Source organism: Macaca mulatta, chromosome 10 (assembly GCF_049350105.2).
Source record: "Macaca mulatta isolate MMU2019108-1 chromosome 10, T2T-MMU8v2.0, whole genome shotgun sequence".
NCBI classification, from domain to species: Eukaryota; Metazoa; Chordata; class Mammalia; order Primates; family Cercopithecidae; genus Macaca; species Macaca mulatta.
This window is the reverse complement of record NC_133415.1, coordinates 7,558,802-7,578,258: the sequence shown is the minus strand read 5'-3', so window position 1 is coordinate 7,578,258 and position 19,457 is coordinate 7,558,802. Positions and strand designations below refer to the sequence as shown.

At 55.6% G+C, this 19,457-nt stretch overlaps 1 protein-coding gene across 3 annotated transcripts; it reads right to left on the bottom strand.

Annotated features, from left to right (window-relative positions):
- Positions 1 to 1,172: 1,172 nt before the first annotated feature.
- PNPLA5 (patatin like phospholipase domain containing 5) lies at positions 1,173 to 13,425 on the bottom strand. 3 transcript variants are annotated; one of them, XM_001109034.5, is made up of 9 exons: positions 13,093 to 13,424; positions 12,468 to 12,700; positions 11,340 to 11,405; positions 10,871 to 11,080; positions 9,160 to 9,220; positions 7,857 to 8,042; positions 5,780 to 5,912; positions 3,034 to 3,150; positions 1,173 to 2,372 (listed from the first exon to the last, which is right to left on the bottom strand). In XM_001109034.5, the coding sequence occupies exons 1-9, from the start codon at positions 13,283 to 13,285 to the stop codon at positions 2,282 to 2,284; spliced, it is 1,290 nt and encodes a 429-aa protein (XP_001109034.2). In that variant the 5' UTR covers positions 13,286 to 13,424; the 3' UTR covers positions 1,173 to 2,281. The 3 variants fall into 3 exon arrangements, with proteins under 3 accessions (XP_001109034.2, XP_077805499.1, XP_077805498.1); XM_077949372.1 differs by having other exon boundaries at positions 1,870 to 2,036; positions 13,093 to 13,425; XM_077949373.1 differs by lacking the exons at positions 12,468 to 12,700; positions 13,093 to 13,424 and having other exon boundaries at positions 10,871 to 11,057; positions 11,336 to 11,574.
- Between the last annotated feature and the right edge of the window lie 6,032 nt (positions 13,426 to 19,457).

Here is a 19,457-nt window from a genome sequence, read left to right as displayed (position 1 = left end):
CAGATAACTTTGATGCATGAGCCACAAACAATAGAGATCAAAGAGACGTTTTCAGAGCAGAATGTTGTAAGCAATTGAGATATTCAACCATCTGAGCCAGAAACATTTCCCCGCACCCTGCTTGGCAACGGAGGGTGATGGAGAGTGAGGTGGGAGGGGCCAACTATCTTTCCCTGGTCTAAGTCACAAAGGAAAGCAATGGAGGCAAAGCACAGGTCAAAGTCCCCACTATGTAAGGAACTGACAAGGGAGGGGTAATCAAGGGAGGCTGAGTTCCTGTGAACATGGAGGCCTGTGTCTGTGACAACGGACAAAGGGCAGGGAGCAAGAATATTCCTAAAGTCCTCTAAATCCTTCACCTGGTGACCCAGGTGGCCAGGTCTCCCCTCTCCACCAGGGGAGGAAATCCCAAACCCAGCTTCTGAGGGTGGAGACAGTGCATAGAGCATCCCAGCTCTGCAGACAGTGGTGTGCGAGCCATGGACCACCTGGCTCCAAGTGGGACAGCCTTTTTCTGAGGCAGGGACAGCGTCCGTGCCTGCCCCCACCCAGGAGACGACCAGAGGGGCAGAGGCCTGCTCAGACCCAGGGGGTCCTGGAGGGAAGGGGATAGCCTCCTGCATGCTCACCGTCTGCCCCTTCCTCCTTCTTTTCCAATTCCACCACAGCCCTGGGTCCTCCTTTCCTCCACTCGCTCCCTTCTCTCACATTTGCTCCCCAAATCCATGCCCCTCGCCACGCCCCGACAGTGCCCTCCTGACCCAGCCCCTGCCTGCCCCACTCCCTCAACACCCACTCACTGCGGGCCCTTCCCTCCTTCAGTCTCACCCCAGAGCCTTTGCACCTGCCATTGCCTCCACCTGCAAAACCCAGCATCTCATCCTCAGTCTCAGCTCAGCTGTCACCTCCTCAGGAAGGCCTTCCTGGGCCACCCGGGCCAATGTTGCTTTCACCCCCACCCTGCCCCACTCTCACCCAATTTTGTTTTCTTCATGGCCCCACTGCTCCTGGAAAAATCTCATATTCACATTTTCCCATTTGCTGTTCAGCGTCTGCTCCCACACTCCCACCAGAATGTAAGGTTTCTTCAAGGCTGTGTCCCCAGGGCCTATAGCTCACTAAGCATAAGCTGAATAAATGAATGAAAGAATGAATGAGTGGTTCATTGTCTCTTTATTTATTTATTTATTTATTTATTTATTTATTTATTTAGAGACAGGGGCTCCCTTTGTTTCCTGGGCTGGGGTGCAGTGGCGTGATCATGGTTCACTGCAGCCTTGACCTCCTGGGCTCAAATGATCCTCCAACCTCAGCCTCTCAAGTAGCCAGGACTACAGGCATGCACCACCATGCCCAGCTAAGTTTGTATTATTTTTTTTTAGAAATGGGGTCTCACTATGCTGCCCAGGCTGGTCATTTTCTCTTTAGTTCCCACGTGTATTCCTTTGCCTCCTGTTCTCACTCACGCCTCCATGTCACCAACCTCCCCATCTCCACTGACACTGAGCATTTCCTTAGGGCCTGGCCAGGGGCACAGCATGGGTCCCGCTCTGCCAATGGGAAGAGCAGTGACTCGTGGAGAGGCCAGAGGCCTGGTGTCCCTGGCATCCTCTCTGCCTGAGGTAGAGGCACAGCTACGTCACAAACCTGCAGGAATGAGGCTGTAGGGGCAGCAAGGGCCACTGGGCCCAACAGAAGCACACACAGCTGGGATCCTGAAAAGACCCGGACCCCCCTCTCCTCTTCCTCCCACTTCCTGCCAGGGCCTTCCACCCTCTGGACCTGATAGGAAGTCAGAAGTCAAGGTTTCCTCAGTGGGGTAGATCCCGGGGGTCACCCCCAAGGGCCACTACAGGACTGAGAAAGAGTCTGAGGGGGAGCACCCCCACCCCATCATCTCGATTGGCTCCTCTGGTCTCTGACGTGGGCATCAGGCACTTTCCCCGTCTTCTGTGAGGTCCTCCGTGGGCAGCTCCACGGCAGAACAGGAGCCCGTCTCCCCAGCAATGCTGTCCTCCTAGCCCCCCATGGAAATTCTGGAAATAAGACATGTCTCTGTGGCTATCCTCCTTTCTCTCCTTCCTGTAGGGCAGGTGACCTGGGTACACAGTGACCGGGGACATGCTGACAGGCTGCGCCCCAGGGAACTGGCTCCAAGCTGCAGGGTCTCCATGGAGATTGGCAGGGCCTCTTCCTGCTGGGGCAGATGTGGGCACACAGGACAAAGGCCAGAGCAGGAATCAAGGGACACCAATCACTGGGCTGGCCCAGCTCAGCCCCCTCAGGCCTGATGGGTGGGCCTGAGCTCCTCCATATAAGGAGCTATCTGGGGTTGGAGGGGGCTTGTTTCCAGGACGCCAGTGTCCGGAGGGCTGTGGAGGGGAGCAGAAGCCACGGATAAGTGCCTGGGGCTTGGGAAGGGTAGGTGAAACCATGTGGGTGCAGGCGCAGCCATGGTGAGCCCAGGTCACTCTTCCCCCAGACCCTGCTCTGAAGGAGGACCTGTGGCCCTCAATGTGGCTGAGCTGGAAGTGTCAGGGAGGTCTTGGGATGGCCACTCCCCAGAGAACTGCACTGATGTCCTGCTAAACAGATAGCTGTCGAGTGCATGGGGGAGGGCCGCAGGAGACCCCCCAAGTCTAGAGGGCCGGTCAGAGGAGAGGGACCAGGCCAGGCCACACACAGGGCCAGCCTCGTCCGAGGTCACGTGGGGACGTCTGGAACAATGGCAGGAGGACTGGCAGGGAGCTGGTGAAGCTGCAAGAGGCACCTGTCCCATGGGCGGCCCAGTGACTGCCCCCGGCAGGTCATGTGGACTGACCAAGGTGACTGTCATAGAGCGTCTAGCACAGGTCGGGGGCACAGCAGTGACCAACACATGTGCCAACGGCTGCATGAGTAGGCCAGAGGGATGCGGGTAAGCAGGTAGGCAGGCAGATGGCATGGACAGCCTGCCCAGGGTCCAGGGAAGCAGCTGGTGCGTTCCCCCCAGCACAGCCACCCCTCTCCGTCCCTGCCCTCTGCCCACCTCACCTGATGGTCCCAAGGAGCTGGGCCTTGGTCCTGGAGAAAACCTCAAGGGCCACGCTCCTCAGCAGGCCCTGCATCCACCACAAGTCTGCCGGCACATCGGGCAGCCACGCCACCAACCTGGAGGAAGGGGCAGGTCAGCTTTGCCCAGGTGAGCCTGGGGTGTGGCCCCACCGAGCCCACCCTCCCCACAGACCAGAGCCAGGGGTCCCTGCACCTGAGGGCTGCCCAGGTTGGGGGAAGAAGTGCAGCAGTGTCGACCACTGTTGCAGAGCCAGTCAGAGCCACAGGGGCACCTGCAGGGTTGGAATGATCCGAAATGGACTCTGAACTTGGCAGAGGTGGCCAGGCCTTAGGGTCCTTGACTCCCAAGGAAACAAGTGGGAAGCACAGGTAGGGAGAGAGTGGGCCTTTGGGGTCAGGCTGGCTTGAGGGTAAGCCCAGCTTCCCTGCCCATCAGCTGGGTAACCTGCACAGGTCAGGGAACCTGTCTGGGCCTCCGTTTCTTCACCTGTCAAATTAGGACAGTCACCTCACCCGTAGTTCCTAATGTCCTCCTTATCTCCATCCATTTCTCTCTCTTCTCTCCAGGCCAGCCCCTGCCCTCCCCACCCCAAACCCCTTTGTCCACTCTCCTCTCAGAAGCTGCTGGCCCTCCAAAAACACAGCTGACAGAGCCCCCTTTTGCTCAAGATGTCCCCGTGGGTCCCCACTGCCTCCATGATGGAGCCAGCCCCAGATTCAGGGTCCTCGGAACTGCGTCTTATCCCAGCACAGAGGGGAGAGAGCATGAGTTTGTCTGCAGGGCCACAGTCCTATAGGGCCAGGCCTGAGAAAGCTCTGGCCAGGCACCTCAGACACTGGCCACTGCAGGGCCCCAACCTGCACCACAGCACCCTTGGAGGGGCCCCTACACCAGAGTTCAAACTAGGCATGCAGTCCAGAGAGGGTGGTGTGATGGCAAGATATAAGCCGGACTGTCACCTCCCTTGTTCTGTACCACCTGCCTCTATTAATGCAACCTACGTTGTTGAACATATGTATTGTGAAAAATACCAAGAGTGAACTTCTCTGTAGTCTGGGCAGGCTCCCCTTTGGGGATCACACAATGAATTTGTTTTTAACTGAAAAGGTTGGACTTTACATTTATACTTTTGGATTTCAACTCGTGGTTTCTGTAAACAGCTCAGCGTAAGGAGAATCTGTCGGTAGAAAGCTCTCTCCTGGCTTTGGCCCACTGGCAATTTAAACAGCAGGACTGACCCATGCATTAACTCAACATTGAGCAGGACAGACACCTGTGGCTCACCATCACAGACCTTCTTCCGGAGAAGAGAGAATTTTAAACACTACACATCTCCCCATGCCACCTCCCTGCTCAAACCCTTCCCAGCCTTTCCACCACTCTCTGGACAAAGACTAGCTAAGCCGGCTGCAGAGCTCTGTGCACCTGCCCCACCAGCCTCCTCTGCCTCGTCTTCTACGGCAGTAAAGCCAAGGCTCCAGCTTTACTGGCCTTCCTTCCTGCTCCTCGAACAGGCCTTTCTACCTCCCGCCCCTGGACCTTTGCACATGCTGTTCCATCTGCCTAGAACATTCTCCTTGTCCTCTTTGCCTGGTGGACGCTGACTCATCCTTCAGAGTATAGCCTGAGTCATCTCCTCCGGGCAGCCTTCCCTGGCCAGAGAGTACCTAGATTGAGCTGTGCAGTTGGAAGCTAGTGTAGGCCTCTCCCAGGGAACCTCTAGGTGGAGCTGTAGTTACAGGGGAGTGTGTGATAATTTGTAGGTCGGGAGCTCTACCAGGCCAGGAGCTGGGTCTGGGTCAGGGCTGCTTCCATGGCCCACAGCCAGGCCTTGGCCCCTGAGAGATCCTCAGCAACTGCTGGTGGAATGAATGAACAACTGACACAGAGGGACACATTAACCAGCAAGTTAGAATGTTACTGAGGGCCTAACCACAGCTGGCCTGACTTGGAAGGGGCTCGTTCTACAGAAAAGGAACCTGTAGTGGTGGGCTCATGCCTGTCATCCCAGCACTCTGGGAGGCCGAGGCGGGCAGATTGCCTGAGCTCAGGAGTTCGTGACCAGCCCGCACAACAAGGTGAAATCCTGTCTCTACTAAAATACAAAAAAATTAGCCGAGCGTGGCGGTGTGCGCCTGTGGTCCCAGCTACTTAGGAGGCTGAGGCAGGAGAACTGCTTGAACCCGGGAGGCAGAGGTTGCAATGAGCCGAGATCACGCCACTGCACTCCAACCTGGGCAATAGAGTAAGAGTCCGTCAAAAAAAAAAAAAAAAAGAAAAAGAAAGAAAGAAAGAAAGAAAGAAAAGAAAAATGAGAAGAGAAGAGAAATCTGTAGCCCAGAAAGGTCAAGAGACTCGGGCCCAGCCACACAACCAGCCTGAGACTGAAGAGACCCAGCCCCAGCCACAAAGCCAACCTGAGATTCTGATGGGTGGAGCAATGGTCAGAGGTCACGGAGACAGTGTAGGGTCCAGAGGGAAGACCAGGAGGACTCCAGCTTCCAATCGTACCCACCATGCCCCTTCCCCACCAGTCTCGTTTTGCAGAGGAGATCACAGAGGCTGTGAGTCATTCAGCCAACACCACACAGTGTGGAGACAGCAGCCGGGCTCCCCCCACCCCGCCCAGCCCTGCCCACCCAGTGTGCCAGCTGCCCCTCCTGCCATGGGCACCAGTCTCCGCCACAAGCCAGGCCCTTCCCAGGCCCCCTGGCTGAGCCTTACCTTCTGCTGCGGAAGTAGACGTACTCAAAGGGCAGCGTGCAGGGTAGCAACATGTACGTCAGCACCTGTCCAGGCCCCGAGCGCCAGAAGCGGGCCCATGGGCTGGGGTCCCTCGTACATGCTTTCTTCAGTGCTGCAAGAGAAGCCCCAGCATGGCCCTGCCCACCTGGAGTCTGTGGACCGGCAGCCTGAGCGCCCCCATCTCACACAGTAAGAGACTGCACCCCCTCCACCTTCTGCAGATGAAGAAACAACACGGAGCCACCCCGCACCACGGGCCAGCAGGTAGCTATACACTTTCATTGTCATGAGACAAGTGGTATATGCCCTCTCATAGATGAAGAGACTGAGGTTCAGAGTGGAGAAGTGACTTGCCTAAGGACCATCAACAGGAAGTGGCAGGGCCAGGATGGACTTGAGGACTCTCAGGCTCCTGAGCTCTTTCTACCTCTCCTGCCCCTCTGGAAAGTCTGTGGCCTGCCAGGCTGGGACAGATGCTCTCACCACAGTCTCTCAATAACAGTAACACAACAGTGTTATTAATAACCACAGCCACAGCTGTAACCGCAGCAACCGTTTCTTGGGTCCTCTATTCACTGACCTGACCAGAGTGGAAGGGACCAGCATCTGGGCTGGAACGGAGCCAGAGCCCAAACCCCAGCTTCCAGACATAGCCCAGGCCACAGCTCTGGCCACCACGTCCACTCTGGCTGCTGCCCTCTGGAGACGGGGCATTTGAAGATTCACAGGTAGCACAGGCCAGACACCCTGCTCCACATCCACCTGTCGAGTGTCCTAGGACGAGTCCTAGCTTCCTTCTCTGTAAACTGGGGGTCCCGGCAGGACGTTCCTCCCTGGGCAGGCAGGTGAGGATTAGAGATGAGATTCACAATTCCCTCCCCAGCTGGGGAGGGCGCAGCACCCAGGAGTTGGTGCTCCACCCAAGGCAGCTCTCTGGTGCCCCCGTGTGGCTGCAGGGACACTGCCGGGTTCCACAATCCCAAGCTTGGACCTCAGGGGCTGGGCACAGGTCCACGCCCTTTTCTGCATATCCTTGTGTGGTCTCCCGGCATGAAAAGGGGCCCCCTCCTCGTCCCCTTGCCACCCCACTCTCCCTGATCTGGCCTCGACCACCATCACTCTCCTCCCGGCCTCCCACCCCTTCAGCCTCTTTGGGTCCACCACCCCCTCCCGTCCACCTCACTCCCTTCTCCCACAGCTTTCGAGGACACCTGCCCACCCTGCCAGCCTCCCAAGCTCACCTCTGCTGCCTGCCACTCATGCTGCAGCCACAGGGACCTCCTGGCTCTCCCTCACCAACCCCAGGACCTTTGTGTGTGCCAGGCCCTCTCCCCGATGCTCTTTTGCCTCTTGGCCTGGCCAACATCTCCTTTCCAGTTTCACTCAGATGCTGCTCAAACTCACCCCCCGCCATCATTACATGTGCCTGTAGGACCCTCTACTTTCCTGTTGTTGCAGTTGTGACATTTAGTCACAGAGCAGGAGAGCAGACTAAGTGGTTCTGAGTAGAACCCCTGGTTCTGCCATTTGCTACTGTGTGACCTTGGGCAAGTCGCTTAACTTCTCTGTGCTATGGTTTCCTCGTCTTTACAATGAGGACAGTTCTGTACTATCCTCAGATGGTTGTTGGAAGGATGAAATGAGTTCATTTCCATCTGGAGAATCCAAAACCCTCTGTGTGTGCCTCTCCTATGTCTGTCGACACTCCTGCCCTTTCCGGGGCAGTGGGCAAAGACCTGGCTTTTGCAGGCACAGGCTTGGGTTCAAATCCCCTAGCTGCAGGCTCTGAGCCCTTGATGAGTCCCTTCCTTTCTCTGAGGTTTGGTTTCCTCATCAGTGAAGTGGGTACGAATAATGCTTAGGCCCAGGGTTGTAGGAAGGAATGAATGATGCCACATGTAAAAAGCCCATAGTACCACACCTGGCATTTAATAGGTGCTCAGTAAATGAGTCCTGTCCTCTTCCAGACCATGAGTGCCTTCAAGGCAGGGTTCCTGAACCTGGTCCCCTGAGTGCAGGGCCCTGGTAGGTAAGCAAATGCAGGAAGAGTCCCTACCAGCCTCCAGCTCTGGCGAGAGCTGCTCAAAGTTGGGTATGTCCTTGACTTGCACGTAGGGCACTTGCCAGTTGAGAGACAGGCCGCTCTTCGGGCATTGGTCACAGCCAGCATCCCAGTTTCCATCAGCCGGGGCTGGGGGTTCCTTAGACACCAGTGTCCATAGCACCGGCTCCTTGGTGAGTCCTGGATCAGGGAAGGGAGAGGATAAGTCAGGCATCTGAGCCTCCCCAAGGCGCCCCATGCTGCCCACATCCCTCAGGGCCCAAACCCCGTTCTGGGGATCTACTGTGCTGGGGGATGGATGCATGGCTTATTCCGGATGACTCCCTTCTGCCTTCCCCTGGCCCTGCTCTGCCCTACTCCCTGCCCACTTTCAAGTGGCTCATCAGAGCCCAGACCCCAAAGACACAATCCAGAGTTCCAATTCTGGCTCCACCACCTGCAAGCTATGTGACCCAATGCCTTTTGCCTCAGTGTTCTTCTCTGTAAAAAAGGAAAAGTAAGACCTGCCTTATATGATTGCCTGAGAATTAAACAAGATAAATACATAAAGCTTAAGCTCACATCTGGGCACATATAAAGCGCTCAGCAAATGCTTCCTGATTGTGTGTTTTTGGTTGCAACATAGGACTTGAGCACATGAGTTCGGGAGCCAGGCAGCCTGCATCTGAACGTCTACTCCGCTAGTTTGAAGAGCACTGTCCTGTGGATGATGTTCAGACTCTCCAGCCCAGACCTCTCTGGCACACCCACTGCCCCATGAACACACACACACACACACACACACACACACACACACACCTCCTGCCATATTGAGTTACGTGCCCTCAAGGTGCCTGCCTCTGTCCCTTCTCTCTTGTTTTTCCCTCTGCCTAGAATGCCCTCTTCTTTTGCTGGAATCTTCATCTTTGCCGGTGTCTTCATAATGAACTAGTCAAAACCAGCTTATCTGTCACTGCCTCCAGGAAGCCCTCCTTACCTACCCTCAACCCCCAGACTGAGTCCAGTGCCTCCTCTGGACTCCCACAGCCTTGATCATCCCACCATCCTTGCCCCCATCTCCCTGGGTTGTCTCTCTCTGGGTCTGTCCCCCTGCACCAGGCTGCGGGCTGCTCAACAGTGGAACTTGTATGTGATTCTTCTCTGAGTCCCCAGTACTCAGCTCAGGTCCAGCACAGAGCAGATGCTGAGGACAAGAGTGAGTGAGCCCAGGTCCCTAGCAGCTCAAAGGCCCAAGAGGCAGGGTCCACCTGGCACCATGTGGGACACGATCCCCAGCCACTGTGGGACTGCCACCTACCACGTCTCTCCAGGAACCTCAGGGCATCCAGGTAGCCTTGTCTGCAGTTGTCGGCCACCACCTGCCAACACACAGGGCAAGGGTGGGATGGGCAAGGCCTGGACCTGCCCCTTGAGCAGATGTCACAGGCCAGGGACTTATCTTTAACTGGAGATAGTCCCAGCCCAGCCTATTCTCCCCAAGTGACCATTCAGCTGGGCTCAGGGACCCCTGTGGACCAGCACTGGGCAGGAGGGGCCAGAAGCCTGCAGATAGATCTAGTTCTGTCCCTGCAGGCCCATTGCATCTCCCCTCTGAGACACCCTGGCTGCTCTTGCCCCAGTCTTTCCCCTCTCTTGCCTCAGTTTCTGCCTCTGGAAAATGGGATAACAAGGCCTGGGATGGCTGGGACTTTGGCTTCTTCTAGGGCAGTGGATGGGGGTTCCCTTTGCTCCTTTGATGTTCACTTCCAGGACAAGACTGAGGTGGGCTGAGGAACCAGGAGCCCCACCTGCCTGTCTGATTAAAGCCCCACTGGTGGCAAAGGGTGCTGTCCCCCTCACGTCCTTGCTGTGAGACTTTAGCATGGCAGTGCTAACTCTCTGAGTGCCTCAGCTTCCTTATCTAGAAAATGCAGCTGGGGTTTCCTGCCCACCCAGGGGTGTGGGGAATACCAGAGTAAATGAACATGACCTTGTCTCGTGACTTAGAAAGCACTACACAAACCCGAGAGGTAGAAGGGACAGGGAAGAGCCAGGATGTGGTTGGGGCAGAGGAGTGTGTGTGTATATGTGTGTGTGTGTGTGTGTGTGTGTGTTTCTTTCTTTCTTTTTTTGTTTTTTTGTTTGTTTGTTTTTGAGATGGAGTCTCACTCTGTCACCCATGCTATAGTGTAATGGCACGATCTCGGCTCACTGCAACCTCCACCTCCCAGGTTCAAGCAATTGTCCTGCTTCAGCTTCCTGAGTAGCTGGAATTACAGGCATGCGCCACCACGCCCAGCTAATTTTTGTATTTTTAGTAGAGATGGAGTTTCACCGTGTTGGCCAGGCTGGTCTCAAACTCTTGACCTTAAGTGATCTGAGAGCCTCGGCCTCCCAAAGTGCTGGGATTATAGGCGTTGAGCCACCGCGCCCGGCCAGGAGGAGTGTATTTCAATAGTTGTCAAATTATCTATTTTCCAGGAATACCAAGGGGTAAAAATCCCTTCCTTTGTTTTTTTCTTTGCATTTGTGCCTTGCCTCCACAGTGGTTGGTCAATTTGGCCACAGTCAAGGACAGTGGTCAAGAGCATGGGCCTGAGCCAACTGAAGGTCGAATCCTGGTTTTGCTGCTTCCAGGCTGTGTGACTTTGAACAAGTTGCTTAACCTCTCTCAGCCATAGTATCCTCCCCTGAGAAATGGAAATGATAACGGCACCTGCCTACAGACCCTGGCCCAGAGGAGCACAGGCAAAGGCCCTGCTCAAAGGCCAGCTCAGCAGAGTTGGCACGAGTGTGTCCCATTGACCTGGGGCCAGTCCTCACTCATCACTCATCGCTCAGTGCGGCAAGAACAGTAAAGACACGACTGAACCCCATTAGGATTCAGGTGTTTGGCTTTGAGACTGGGGACATACGTTGTAACTGCCTTGAGGCTCAGGGGGCAGTGTGGGTTAGGAGCACACAAAGTCTGACTCACGGGACCCTTGACCATGGCCAAGCCTCTAACACCATCACGGGGCCAGACCTACCTCGAGGCTGGGGGGTATGAGGCTTACGAACCCCAGGAAGAAGTTCTTGGTGGAGATTTGGAAGCTGGCGTTGAAGGCATTCAGCTCATGCAGGTTGGGGGAGGTGCTCTGGGGGCAGATGTCCACTGTCCCATGGAAGGGGGACACCGTGATGGTGGAGGGGCAGTCCGCAAAGGGCAAGTTGTTGCTCAGAGCCCCATCGATGTAGCGCTGCAATTTGTGGGGGGCAGGTGGGTGGTGCTGCCCTCTCAGAGGGCCTCCCACACTGGCTGCAGCCGGTGACCCTCCAGCTGTCCCTGAGTCACAGGGCCACTCCAGCCCAGGAGGCTGAACGCCCCCTAGGAGCAGGGGGAGGGCCTGGCACACAGTAAGTGCTCAGGGAGCGCTGGTTTCCTCCACCCGAACACCTCTCCACAATGTGCACCCCAGGCTGCCCAGAGCACAGAGCAGGGTTCCAAAGTGCACTCACCTCCCCTCTGAACTCGGGGGGGATCAGCCCGCAGTAGAAAGGGAAGTATAAGGTGCAGACCAAGGCCTAGGAAGAGAAGAGTCAGCGGGAACACAACTGTACATGCTCCTTGCATTCAGAACCTCCCCTGTGCACGGTTTCTAATCCCAACAGCCTGCAAAGGAGGTGTCATCAGTCCCACGTCCAGATGAGGGAGCTGAGGTGTCACCTCCCAGCCAAGCTCTCCAAGGGAAGCAGGGATTGGAGCACCTCTGTCTCGACACCCACCTCCTCTTTCTGTGGGTGTGCAGGGAAGGAGGTCAGGTGCGAGCTCCTGAGGAAGCCAGATGGGGACCCCAAAGAGTGGCCCAGAATCCTTGCCTGTGTAGCAGTTGGGATGGGACCTGGCACATAGTAGGTGCTCAGTACACATTAGCTGCCGTCACTGTTATCAATCTGTGGGACAAAACTGTCACCTGCATCTCCATCTGGTCAGAGCCAGATGGGTTCTGCACCTCCCAGACAGAGTTGGGATGCTTCCAAGGTTTCCATGAGACAAAGTCCTATATTCAAAAGTTTGCAAGCTCTAGGTTGGTGGTTCTCAACTAGGAGTGACTTTCTCCCCCACAGGACACTAACAATGTCAGAGACATTTTTGGTTGCCACACTGTGCCTGCACTTGAGCGTGCACACTTTTGGCAAATGTCAATAGTGTCAGGATCTATGTGAAGCCTCCTTTTTAGACATCCTATTCATCCTATTCCATTTCAATACTGGATTGTTCCTGACCTCCTTACATGGAGATGAGTTCATTATGGATACCACCTGCCCCCCTGACCAATGAGCATAGAAGCCCCAGGGAGGCAAGAGTTTCTGTCTGTTTTGCTCCCTGTTACAGCCACAGTGCCTAGAACAGTGACTGGCCCCAGCCAGGCTCTTCTGTGTGCAGCAACCTGGGAGGTCTCCAGACCCACCCTGCCGACCCTCTCTGGGCCTCAGTTTCCTCAGCTACAAACAGGTCCGCCCTCCCTCCCTCCTTCCACCCCTGCAGAAACGTCTGCCGGGGAAGTACCTGGATGTCACTCTGGACTAGATGGAGCCCGCCCGCCTGCCGCCCACCAGCCAGGCCTTGGGTCCCGCCCAGCCCACCTGGATGAGCTCATCGCGGGTGGCAAAGTCAGTGGCCAGGAAGTTGCGGCCGTCGGGCCAGCGGGTGAGCGAGATGCCCAGACGCTGGGAGGCCAGGACGTGGGCGTCGGGGGGCAGAGTGTCCTGCAGCTGCCGCTTGATGTGCTCAATGGGCGCGTAGGCCGGATGCAGGATGCTTAGGCTCAGCCGCTCCACCTGCTTAACCATGCCCAGGAGGTGAGAGCAGTAGAAGTCTGCAGGGGGTGCAGGGAAAGGGAGACCTCAGCGCCCAGGGGTCCTGCGAGCCCCTCCACAGCCCCACACCCCCTCCTAGGTGCAATGGGAGAGGGGTTCTCCCCACTCCAGCTCAGAATTTCTGGGCTCGGCCCCGGATTCAAATGATCCGTTCACCTTTTCACTTTTTGCCCCAGACCTGGAAAATTGACTTTCTGGCTCAGAGCCACGATCCCTCCTCTGCAAATGGGGGTCACCTAGTCCCCAGCCCTGGGATTTCTCATGGGATTAAATGGGGCCGTGCCAAGGGTAGAGGGCGCAGAGCACAGCGCCAGGCGCCGGCGTCTCTGGGCTCAATTCGCTTCCGTTAAGGTGTCCCCGCCCCTTTTCGCCCCCGCAGTCCGGGACTCACCGACCGACTTGCCGCAGATGAGGCTGACTGCGTTGAGCGCCCCAGACGAGGAACCGTAGATGCGGCGGGCGCCCTGGAGGAGGCGCGGGGCGCGCTGGCGCAGGCACTCGGTGGCGCCCACGTGGTAGAGACCCAGGTAGCCGGCGCCGGCGAAGGACAGGTTCCAGCTGCCCTCCTCCTCTAAGAAGCCCATGGCAGGTGGACCGGGCGGGATGATCCGAACGAGGAAGGGTCACTCCGTGACCGGGGATGGGGCCGGGATGCAGCCCTAGACGGGGCTGGGTCCAAATGTGGGCTCTGGAGGGAGGCGGGCTGGGGCTGGTGCTCCCTGCGCCACCCCCGGGTTGCGTCACCTGAGCCCCAGCCAATGAAGTCCCCGGGTCGCGATCGGCCCCCACTCCAGGTGTGCGCCAGTTGTGCCCCAGAAGTGCCCCCGCGCTGTGTATGCGCTGGCGCTGCCCCCAGGCGCCCGCCCCGGATGCGCAACGGGTCATAGATTTCTGAGTGACACAGCAGGGGAGTGGGACCAAATCTTGCCTGATCTCTGGTAGTCTGGGCAGATGTTATTCCAGTCCTCATTAGGCAAATGAGACAACTGAGGCGCAGCCCAGCATGGTGACAGCCAGGAAGTGGCAGAGTCGGACCCAGGACATCTGGTCTTTGGGGTCAAACCAGGCTTAAGTCTGCAGCTGTGCTGGTTCCAGGGAGGGACCTGGGGGAAAGCGAGGTCTTGGGGCCAGCCCCAGCTTCCATCGATGTGGGTTTTCCCAGCCTCCTCGCTCTCTCCGGGCAGCACTTTTTCAGCCCAATGTGAGGAGACTTGGATGTGAGGACCTACAGAGGCCTTTCTGCTCTCATGGAACCCTGCACCTCCAAACCTCAAACACAGAGTCACCAGCAACTGTCCAGCGCTAGGGTGGGCCCTCCAGCAGAGACAGTGGGATCCTGGCTGGCAGCAGCCACCCAGTCCCCCAAGTGTGTGAGTAGGGACCAGTGTACTGGCCTGTGGCAGGGGGTGGATTCTGAATGCTGGAGAGGCCAAGGCACTCCTGCAGCCAGAAAGAGCCTCTGAGAGAACTCACCCACAACCCTGTCACCTGGACAGTTGTTCTGGAAATCAAGCGGGGCAGCAGATGAAATTAAGTACCCACAAGAAACCCTCCAACAGATCCACAAGGGTGACCCAGAAGAGACGGCTGATGGTGATATTGCCAGGGTGGTGGTCATAGACGACCCCCGCGAGGGGAATGGGTGAGGGAAACACAGTGGGGCCTTCCACAGACCGTCAGAGGGTCTGGGACTTGGAGAAAGATTAGAGATGTTACTGTGCTGTCTTTGGAGACAGAGAAGGGGCCACATACCAGGGAACACGAAATGTCTCTAAAAGGCAAGGAAATGGGTTCTCCCCCTGAGCCTCCGGAAGGAACGCAGTTCTGCTGACACTCGCTGATTTTAGCCCAGTGAAACCCATTTTGGGCTTCTGACCTCCCAAACTGTAAGATAACAAATGTGTGTTGTTCTAAGCCACTAAATTTGTGGTAATTTGTTACCGCAGCAATATGGAATTAATAAACACGACCTCTGTAGTAGTCTTGACAAAAATCCATAACCAAATATAATTATGAGGGAATATAAATGTAAATTAGGGGACATTCTACCCAGTAACTTGCCTGTCTGTACTCTCCAAAAAATAAAAAGTTAAGATCATGAAAGACAAAGTAAGGCAGATTAAAGGAGACTCTGACACCACAACGTAATGGAATACACGTGCTATATTCAACCCCAGCTGGGGATGGCAGGGGTGGTGAAGAGAACAAGCCACAAATAACATTATTGGGACAATTGGCAAAATTGAAATATGAGCTGTGAATTAAATTATAGTGCTGCATCCGGCCAGACATGGTGGCTCACACTTGTAATCCCAGCACTTTGGGAGTCCAAGGCAGGCGGATCACTTGAGGCCAGGAGTTCAAGACCGGCCGGAGCCATGCAGTGAGACTCTGTCTCAAAAAAAAAAAAAAAAGAAAAAGTACTGTGATTATGTAAGAAAAAGCCCTCACTCTTAGGAAATACACTGATCCATTGAGGAGCGAAGAGGCATGATATCTGCAAACTCGTCACAAATAATTAAGAAAAAAAAATCTTTGTATCTATATGTGTACATCTACAGGGAGAAAGCAAATATGGCAAAATGGTAATGATTGGAGAATGTGGGCAAAGGGATTATGAGTATTTGTTTGCTTGTTGTTTGTTTGTTTTGCACCATTCTTGCAACTTCTCAGCAAGTGTGAAATTATATCCAAATGAAAGAGAAAAAGGGAAAGAAAGGGCAGGACCGACCCCTGGGAAAATCTGACTGACGCACATTGACAGATAGGAAAAGAAGGAGATGCTGAAACAGGATCCATAGATGGTGATACAAGATGTCAGAGGAAAAACCAGAGCAGGAGGGGAGAGAAGAGGGACCCTGCTGAAGCTGGGACCCAGATCTCTTTATTTTTTATTTTTGAGATGGAGTCTTGCTTTGTTGCCCAGGCTGGAGTACAATGGCGTGATCACTGCAACCTCTGCTTCCCGGGTTCAAGCGATTCTCCTGCCTCAGCCTCCTGAGTAGCTGGGACCACAGGCGCATACCACCATGTCCGGCTAATTTTGTATTTTCAGTAGAGACGGGATTTCACCATGTTGGCCAGGCTGGTCTCGAACTCCTGACCTCAGGTGATCCACCTGCCTCAGCCTCCCAAAGTGCTGGGATTATAGGCATGAGTCACTGCGCCTGGCCTGGGGCCGGGATCTTTAAGAGCCCAGCAGGCCAGGTCGCCTTGGCCATCAGCGAGGAGGACCACCAGTGTGGTGGGGAGCAGCGGAGGAGGACAGTTATCTGGAAATCTTTGTTTCTGGGGAGAGGCTGTGGTTTAAACACGTAAGGAGGTCAACAAGTCACATGGCCCAGGCCTTCAGAGAAGAAAGAGGAAGGAGAGGAAGAGCAGGAGAAAGAAGAGGTGGTTGGCATAGCCTAGACCTTGGTAGCAGGCAAACCTGCTCCTTATTGACCTATAGCTCCTCTCTGTATCCTGGTGGGTGCACCTGGCTTCTAACGCACCAGGATTTAATCTCTACCCTGGACCCCAGACTCCAGAGTACGTGGATCCTGGACTCTGCCAGGAGACCTGGGGCAAGTCACTACCTTGGTCTGGGTTCTGGTTCCCCCACCTGTAAGTCAGGGAAATTGAACTACGTCAGCCCATACCAACCATTTCGAGAATGCCCCAGGGGTGCCATTTGACAGTGGTCATGTTGACATCCATTGACTGAGAAACTCCTGACTGACTAAGAGCTGCTGTGAATTCAGGAACACTTGGGAAATGGTAAGCAATTGATCGGTCACAAGTACTAGAAAAAAAAATTTACCCCTGTGTGCACAAAGCATTCTATTGACCTAGAACGCAGACTCTCCTCTGCATATCCGGTGCCCAGTACGGAGCCTGGTGCACCATAGGGTTTGTGAAAGGAGTAAATTGTCCAGATTAACACCAGAGGAAGCAGGCAGGCTGTGGGTCTTTGGAGGTGGAGGGGTGCCTGCCTGCTGATTCGTCTCCATGGGAGGTAGGCACTGGAATTGGAGCACACCCAAGACCCACCCCCATTAGCCAAGGAGAAAAATTTCCTGTGGAATGTTGATCAAAAGGCTGGGACCGCCGGCTCAGAGGCTTTGCCCGTGAGACAGCCGGAGTGGACTTATTCTTGACAAATGGAGTTTGAGGGACAAGCGGGTCCCTCCCTTGGAGGGAGAGACATTCAGCTGGAGCCTTGTGGGCTGTGACACTGAGCTGCCATTCAGGGACCTGCCAGTCTCTGGGGGAAGCCCAGGCTGGCCCTGGAGCCAGTCTTTTCCCTACATTATGCCCCCTTGAGTGGGACCCCAGACCTTCCCTCACTGCCCTCATCCCTGAAAGGGCACCCAGGCTGCAGGAATTCTGAGGAGGGTGATCACTGGAGGCAGGTCAGGGAAAGTGGCCTGGAGGAGGAGTTTAGGCAGGGCCTTGAAGGGAGGAATTGAGGAGGCAGAGATTGGAGGAGGGTATTTGAAAGCCAAGGCATAGAGGTGGGAATGTGCCAGGCATGCCCAGGATTCTATAGGGGACCCATGGGATTAGCATGGAGTCTGCAAAGGAGGGGGATTCCAGACGAGGGGCAGCATAGAGCCCTGGGAAAGCCCTGGAGGGCGCAAGTGTGATAGACAGTGTCTATCTCTGTGCCCTGCCGGGTGACTGGTCCCATGCAGGCAGGTGCCCACTCAGTTCCCACTGAATACGCTGCAGGCAGATCTGGGCACGGGGGCAACCTAGGACCCAGGAAAAGGGAAGCCACCGAGGTTGGGCACGTCCTCGTCCTGACCCTGCGCTGTCACTCAAGTCTTCTCTCCACCTCTCTCCCTGGATGAGGCGGCTCCTAAGCCTTCCCGCAGGCCCCAGCGCGTCTCCTCATGTCTCTGCCCCATGACTACATACCTTCAGCCTTACCATGGAAGCTCCCACCTGGATTGTTCCCTCACCTGTAGCAATCATCCCCACGCTCCAGCCAGCATCACTGCACCTTGCCCTGGCTCACCCGCTCTCCAAGCCTCACCTACCACTACAGCCTCTGCTTGAACATCCCACCTCCTCCCCGCTCCCCTGACCAATCAATTGGAAAGTGTTTTAAAAACCGTGGAGCCCCAAGCACTTGGGTTTGTAGTGATTAGGGCTGTCTGGGATCCAATTCTGGCTCCAGCATGTCTTGGCTGGTGACCCTGGATAATTTAACTGATCTTTGCCTCAGTTTTCTCATCCATCAAGTGGGGATAATAACACTACTTACTCCATAAGACCGGTAAGGATTAGAGCTAATGCAAGTAACGTGTTTGGAATAGCGCCCGGCACTGGATAAGCACACAAACAATGGCTACTACTGTGATTGTTGTAATCAAGTGGCACACAATCAATGGCAACCACTATGTTATTTATTTATTCAATTTTGAGACAGAGTCTCACTCTGTCACCCAGGCTGGAGTACAGTGGCACAATCTCGGCTCACTGCAACCACCACCTCCCAGGTTCAAGCAATTATCCTGCCTCAGCCTCCCAAGTAGCTGGGACTACACGCACACACCACCATGCCTGGTTAATTTTTGTATTTTTGGTAGAGACAGGGTTTTACCATGTTGCTCAGGCTGGTCTTGAACTCCTGGCCTCAGGTGATCTGCCCACCTCTGCCTCCTAAAGTGCTGGGATTACCGGCATGAGCCACTGCGCCCATCCCTGTGTTACTGTTTTAATCACATGGCATATATCAATGCTTTCTCATGTGAGCTCCTTGAGGGCCAGGTCCTCCATCTCTGCCTGGAAGAAGTGTAGCACAATGTTCGTGGACTGAATGCTCAGCCCACGGCCTGGGTGGGTCATTTTCGGAGGAAGAGGTGGGAGATCTGCTTCTCTTAGCTTCACACCCACCCCTTCCTTGACCCGGGAGTGAAGGACAACCTGCCTGTAGGCACTGGGTGCAGAAGGCACCCCTGGGACAGGCCAGCCCAGCCTCCCTTCCCACAGAGGTGGGTTGTACCGGGCTTTGCTGATCCCACACCCAGGGCAGCATCCTTGCCTCAGAGATCGTGGGCCTGCACAGACTCACCTACCTGGGGGCAGGTACCCCAGGCTATCTCCATTGTGGGCAGGACCCAGCCCCAGCTGCATGGGGCAATTAGAAACCATGGCTGACTCTGCTGCAGGAGGGAACCAGGTCACAGCAGGCACAGCCGGGAACACTTCACCCATAGACGTGACTGTGCCGGAGGCAGGCTGAGGCTCCCTGGAGCAGTGGACCACCAGTGTGAGTTCAGGGAGGGAGGAGCTCAGGGGCTGGGAGTGTTCCGGAGGTTTTGGAGAAAAAGTAGCATTTGAGCAGGGCCTTGGAGGTCGATCAAGGCTTCACCACGGGGAGAAAGGGGCATGGGCACAGAGGGAAGAGTCTGAGCAAAGGCACCAGGCAGGGAGGAGTAGGGAGGCGTGAGAAGCCAGCCAGCAGGAGGGAGCAGGCATGGCAGTGAGGGCAGGTGGTGGTGCGGGGCTGCGGGAGGAAGCATAAGGCCTGGAGCCAGGCTGGGTTTCTGCGTACTTGGTACTTCAGGAATTGGGTCTTGCATTTTGGCGTGGAGTGTCTGAGGCCCCCCAGAGACAGCAGGCAGCACAGAGCTCAGGGCAGATGACTGGTCAACATCAAATGGGAAAACGATCCTGGATGGTGGCATCACCAGAATGATGGGGCTGGTGGCAAGTCTAGCAGAAAGAGTCTGGAAGCACGGCCTTCCCCAGCAGCAGCATCTTCTC